The 6,160-nt window shown below is 56.9% G+C and overlaps 3 protein-coding genes across 3 annotated transcripts; 2 read left to right on the top strand and 1 right to left on the bottom strand.

Moving 5' to 3' along the window:
• The first annotated feature begins 656 nt into the window (after positions 1 to 656).
• Positions 657 to 3,235, top strand: K437DRAFT_260361 (uncharacterized protein). The gene is made up of 4 exons (XM_013384350.1): positions 657 to 796; positions 851 to 1,819; positions 1,897 to 2,188; positions 2,275 to 3,235. Exons 2-4 carry the CDS (start codon positions 1,052 to 1,054, stop codon positions 3,132 to 3,134), a joined length of 1,920 nt encoding a protein of 639 aa, XP_013239804.1. The 5' UTR covers positions 657 to 796; positions 851 to 1,051; the 3' UTR covers positions 3,135 to 3,235.
• Positions 733 to 1,033, top strand: K437DRAFT_211687 (uncharacterized protein; the record flags this gene model as incomplete). The annotated part of the gene is made up of 2 exons (XM_013384351.1): positions 733 to 796; positions 945 to 1,033. Coding segments are annotated over 2 exons (153 nt in total), but the record flags the coding sequence as incomplete, so codon positions are not given.
• A 31-nt stretch (positions 3,236 to 3,266) lies between the features above and the next one.
• On the bottom strand, positions 3,267 to 5,440 carry K437DRAFT_77822 (periplasmic binding protein-like II). The gene is made up of 3 exons (XM_013384349.1): positions 4,586 to 5,440; positions 4,320 to 4,516; positions 3,267 to 4,243 (listed from the first exon to the last, which is right to left on the bottom strand). Exons 1-3 carry the CDS (start codon positions 5,247 to 5,249, stop codon positions 3,554 to 3,556), a joined length of 1,551 nt encoding a protein of 516 aa, XP_013239803.1. The 5' UTR covers positions 5,250 to 5,440; the 3' UTR covers positions 3,267 to 3,553.
• Positions 5,441 to 6,160: the final 720 nt, after the last annotated feature.

Genomic DNA, 6,160 nt, shown 5'->3' with positions numbered 1-6,160 from the left:
AACACAACACAACACAACACAACAGAGGTTAAACTTTGGAGATGGCCGCCGGCCAGCTTGGCCATACTCTTCCATGCTCTTCCATGCCTCGCCCTATCGGGAATATTTATGACAACTGCATGCAGGAACAGCTGGTGGAGTATTTCCTCGCGGCAGGACCTGGGGCGTCCTGTCAGCTTGCTGTGATCTGTCGATGGAGAAACTGACCTCTCTTCGTCCGGGATTGCGTCGGTCGTGACTGATAGGTGGTGGCTTCCATTGTTGAATGGTTACTTTTGGATTAGGGTGTGGATTGATTGGGTTTGATTCGGCATGTACAACGTTCCTTGATTGATTGCTCCATTTCATGGGAGTAGTATCGAGTCACTCCACGCGCTCCATCTCTCCTTTCCATATGGAACCGTCCGCAGGTACACATCCACTCTAAAGGAAATCCAATCCTGGACACAACCCAGAGACCAATATATATACGCTCACTCCGTCCACTGCAAGAACATCGCAAACTGATCCTCCCCCACCGCACGTCCTCCGCACCTTGGGGCTAACCAACCAGCTTCAATGCAAGCTTCCCAGACCCCAGCCCAACCTGCACTATCTTCCCCCCCACCCTCCCCCGAGTTGAGCGCAGTCATGCCCGACAGCGAGCACGGCACGAAGCCGCACGTAGCAGCGGCCGCAGCACCGCTACAGACCGCTGGTCGCACACAACCAAAGGCAGTCTACCGCAACGCCTGCAGCTACTGCGGCCGAGCGTTTCAGCGTGCTTCCGCCCTCCAACGCCATTGTCGCAGTGCTCGTGAGTGGGTGTGACGATCGGCGACGACAGGAACCTGCGCTGATGTTGCATCAGTATGAGCGAGCCCTGAGAGTGTGTGTGTGTGAGGGAACTGAACACCCTCACCTCCCCTGGCTTCCTTCCACCGCCTCTTCTTTTGTCGTCGAAGATACCAAGGAAAAGCCGTACGCATGCGAGTTTTGCCACGAAGCATTCACCCGTACCGACCTGCTCCAACGTCACATCACCCGCTACCACAAGTCCAGATGCCGCTCCATGGCCGCTGGCAACGATGCTGATGGGCTTCCGATCGGCCCAGCATCGATGCTGGCGCAGCCTCCAATGTTGCATGCCGGGCTCGCGGCGCCAGCCCAACATTACTCTGTCCACTGGGATCCGACCATGCTGCCAGCGTGGTTCGACAATACGCTTTCTCCTCTCGCATACAGCGAGGAGCCTGTCAATTCGGGCAAGATGGCGACGGCATCAGAAGCAGACTTCAATGTTACGGCCGCAGCTCTCGTCATGGACCTAATCCTGACGCAGCAGCAAGAGCCAGCACTCAGCTACTCGGCGCCGAGCACCGTCACCTCCACATCTGCCGCCTCGTCATCTAGTGGCTCTCCTGGCTCTGGCTACTTCGCACCGCAATCAATGCAGTCGATGGCCATGCATGCCGTCAACAGCAGCGGTAGCAGTAGCAGCAGCACCCTCCTCACGCAGCTTCCTGTCAACAGCAACAACGACGTCGACAGCGGCATTTTGTCAGCGCTACAGGATTGGCCTACGCCGCTGACGCAGCACCTGGATTTGTACCGCGTCAACTTTGGGAATCACCTGCCGTTCATTCACCTGCCCACCAAGATGACCGCCGCTGATCTCCACGCCATCGACGAGGACCTTCTTCGCGCCATGGCCATCGTCGGCGGCAACTACGACGAAAGCGCCTCCGGCGGCGAGGATCGAGGAAGAAGCCCGGCCAAGCTCAAATCATGCGATTATTACGGTTGCAGTGTGCTCAAACAGCGCGTGCTGCGCTCGGTGGTGCGTTAGAACTGTTTCTGTTACCTGGTCCAATTCCCCCGCTGGGCCTCTGATAGACGAAAGAGATTTTTTTGCAGGAGGACATGCAGAGCCAGCCGTTCATTCCCGCCGATGGCAGCAATGCCGCTCTCTTCCGCATACGCATGCTGACCCGCCGCACGCAGACGCTTGTCCTCATTCAGCTTGTCGCCATGTTCAGCGAGAGCCGCAAGCACATGATCGCGGCCAAACACTCACATGGCTCTCTCATTGCTGTGGCAAGGGAGCTGATACAGGAGAGGAAAAAGCATGCTAAGACGAAAAGGCTCGACGTCGACTGGCTCACCTGGGTTGCCAAAGAGGAAGCTGCGAGGACGCTTTTGACTGTCTGTGAGTCCTTCAGCAGAATCCTACGCACGCATGTTGTCGCTGCCATTTCCACTGACAACACTTTACCCCATCTTTGTCCCTTTAAGACGTTGTCGACTCGCTTCGGTGCATCTGCTTCAACATGCCCAGCTCCCTCAACAAGAGAGAGCTGTCCAGCCTGTCCGAATTTGACAGCGACGAGCTGTGGAATGCGCAGGACGCAGACATGTTCAACCGACTGCGCAACGGCGCGCAAGATGTCCGAGAGAAGGTCGATACGCAGAAGGCGGACGGCGATGTAGCCTCTTCGCAACGCTTATTTGCTATTCTTACTATCTGCAGCGACATCAGCAGGCTGTTCGATGCTGACACAGCGACGCGGCAACAGCTCTCACAACAGCTGGAAGCCGCCACCATCAACAGTAACGACAGAAGTACCACCAGCATGTCTCTTCAAGCCATAGACCGCAGCCTCGTCGCGTGCGACACTTCCCTGGCAGCAGCAGTTGAGCAGCAGATGCAAACACTCACCTCGTGGCTCTCGTGCCTGCAGGCATCTACAGCGGAGCACTCGCCACCGCGCGGCAATAGGCCCTTCCTGCAGGAGGTCATGCCATGGTACTGGATGGGCCAGCACTTGCTCGCGTTGTTGCGTGCACGCATCGTCGTTCCCACGGGCAGCACAGCCGTGACACCCAACCCGTCGAACATCGCTCAGCGCCTCGCGCTTTATGGCGACGGGGAGGGGGACGACAACGAGTCAACGGACATGGCGTACTCCGATTCGTCCAACAACATAATGCACCTCATCGTCCAGATGCGCACCGCCTTGCGACGCGTCGACGGTGGTGCGCTCATGTATGCTGCTCTCGGCACCAATCGCTTGCGCGACGCGCTCCCGGCACTTCCGCCTAGTGTCTCCGCTGCTTCCATTACCGGCTTCTTCCCCCAGCTGGGCTCAATATAAGGTGTGCTAGACATTGTAGATTTTCGCATACCCCAGCTGTATATTGGAACGAGTTTGTAAAAGTATCACTATCTATGTATGTGCAATCAGATTTGCCTTTCTCCTAGGCTCGGGCTTAATGGAAAAGCCTGTGTATTGCCAAGTGTACACCATCATAGATGTCTTCCAATCACCATACGAGTGCTCAAGCTAGCTAGCCCGCCGCACGGGCGTCAGAGGCGCCCGCTCGAAACCTGGAAGTGAGCATGTGCACGGACGCAGATCCAAGACGTCTTCCTTGTGCCAAAAATCAGAAGGTCTCAAATTACTTTCAACAAGCTGTTCTCAATCATTAGACAGACGCGTCTGCTCCTACTCCTTTGGAGAGATTGTGTAAAATGGAATGCGCTGTATGTAAGATGATCTTTTGAACACGCGCCTTACCACCTCAGCTCGGCAACTGCGCCAATCATGGTGGGAACATCGAGTGGATTGGTCGACAGAGTGAGCGCGGTGCGGGAATGGGCGCCCCGTTGCGCGCCGAGGGCATGGCGGATGAGGAGTGACGCGCCGTTGAGGATCCTGGGCACGTTCACAAAGTGGCCATCGACATCGGCCGTCGCGACGTAACCTTCAAGACGCAGCAGCTGCACGCGCGCGAGGTCGCCACTGGCTGCGTCACGGAGCTGGGCGAGAAGATTCAGGGCACAGAGGCGGGCGGCAGCAAGGCCTTCGTCCTCGGTGATCGTCTTGCGCGACGTCTTGGATGCTGAAGCATCGTTTGGTAGGATGGGTCCGACGTATGCCAGCTTACCATCCGGCCCAAAGGGCAGCTGGAACGACGTATGGATGATCTGTGGCGCGGTGGTCGACGTCGAGAACGGACTGTAGGCGCCGGCAGCGGCTGGGGCGCGCGCTGGAATGGCGTATGCGTGCTGCTTGGCGGTGATGGCGGCTTCATCCTCAAGGAGGTACTGGTCTAGCTGTGTGGCGCGCTGCACAATGTCCACGTGTCCGTTCTCGAACCACGAATCAACTTGGGCTTGGTGCGCGCGGATCCACTTGCGCGCAGCGGAGCGATAGTCGAGCTTGTCCACGTGTACGTAGCTATCCATCTCCGTGACGGCGGACTGCAAAGAAGAGCAAGGCGCGTCAGCACAGTATCCAGGAAGGATATGGGAATGATCGGAGCCAATGCGCACTCACATTGCCAAGCGTGACACGCTGCAGGACGCCGAGGATGGCGGAGCGCTGCTGGGGAGAAAATTGCTTGAGGAAGTCTTTGCGCAGGACGAGACGCGCGTGATCGACGGGCCTGAGCAGGCCTTGCGGCTCCTTGAGTGCACGGATACTGTGATGAGCGTGGAGATACTGTGGGTGCCAGAGGGGAATGACGATCCACTCTGAAGAAACAGCAGCGGTTAGCTGCAGTCCCAAAGCTGCAAATTGAACTGTTTTACAGCGCTACGCACCCTCCTTCTCCACTGCCTTTTCGAATGCGGAAAAGCAGTCCTCCTGCGAGCCGTTGCGGAACTCCCAGCCGGCTTCATTCAAGCCATACTTGTGTAACATCTCTCGGCTGAAGCGGGAGATGCCGGCGCCGGGCGCGATGCCCTGCAGGACGTGTTTCTCTGTCCCCTCCTCCTTTTTGAAACGAGCTGCAATGGCGATATTGGCGAGGCTTCTAACGTCGGGGACGAGCGCCTCAGGGACGTAGGAGGGGACGCCCCAGATGCAGTACGGCGAGTAGACGGGCGGGGATGAAAAGGCGGCGGCAGCGGCGACGTCGTCGTCGTCAGGCAAGGCGCTGATGTTCTTGGACGGGTCGCCGAGCACGATGACGTCCTTCTGAAACGGCTCAAGGTACGTGCCGTGGCTTCCGTCAAACCAACCCACGAGGATATCCGTTTCGCCCTTTTGCAGCGCAGCGAACGCGTCGGCGTGCGGCGCAGATGAAACAGAGAGATCCACCAGAGGCAGGGAGGAAATTGTATCGGGGGACGGCGGCAACGAGGAGAGGAAGAGGCGCGGATCCGACAGCACGTATGCAAACACCTCGCCCACGACTTGGTGGAACGAGAGGTCGATCCGGCCCTGGCGGATCCGGAGGATGTTGGGCGAAGTTACCGTCTCCATGGTGGTTGAGCAGCGCGCTGTCTGGAGTTGGGGGAAGAGGAAGGCACTCTTGCTTCTTGCGAGGTCGTGCTTCTTTGTTAAACACCGAAGGGTGTGTGCTCACTGCACAAGACGGGGACCTCTGCCTATACGCTTTTACTGCAGCTTGGCTAAAGGCACATTGATCAGCAAGCTGCATCAAAGAAGTATCGCTTTAAGTCGATCGGATATCAGAGACTTCGAACTGTCAACGAGATAGATCCACGTAGCCGTGACGGAGCTGCGCCATTAGAAGTCAGACGCGACGACATCGCTCGACGTCCGCGACTGAGTCTGCTCCTCAGTGGGGGTCGCCCCAACAGTTGATCAGATTGATGAACGAGTTCGGCGAGAGGTATGCACCTCAGGTGAGCCACCTTGCACCCATCGGCACATCCACCATGGCCTCCCTCTCCTCTCGTATCACTCGTAGTCGACTATGGTATACGCACCTGAATGTTCCTCAGACTCGTATGAATCTAGCTACCGTCCCGGCCTTCGTGGAGTGCCTCTGCACCGCTGTACCATGGTCTACTGCGAGCGCTGACGGTTGCAAGAAATAAGTGGAGGATGCACGGTTTGGTGCAAATGATAGTACCAAGCGCACGGACAAGAGCCAATCAACCTATAAGCGAGGGTTGCGTATGTATCTACGCGCCCCACTGCCATGCGTGCGTTTGGCTTCGGCGCTCAAGTTAAGACACTTCAAGAGCCGTAATAACTATCCCTGCAATGTTGGGGCTGCCCACATTGTGCACTGCGCCAAATGCTCAGGTGCCCAACCAGCCAGTCAGACTGGGTGCAGCTGCAACGCAGCCGGTGGAGTTGAGTTTTGAACGGTGAGCCTATTATTATTATTATTATTATTATTATTATTATTATTATTATTATTA

The sequence above is a fragment of the Tilletiaria anomala genome, assembly GCF_000711695.1.
Source record: "Tilletiaria anomala UBC 951 chromosome Unknown K437scaffold_211, whole genome shotgun sequence".
Classification (NCBI taxonomy): Eukaryota; Fungi; Basidiomycota; class Exobasidiomycetes; order Georgefischeriales; family Tilletiariaceae; genus Tilletiaria; species Tilletiaria anomala.
This window is presented reverse-complemented; position numbering and strand designations above follow the sequence as displayed.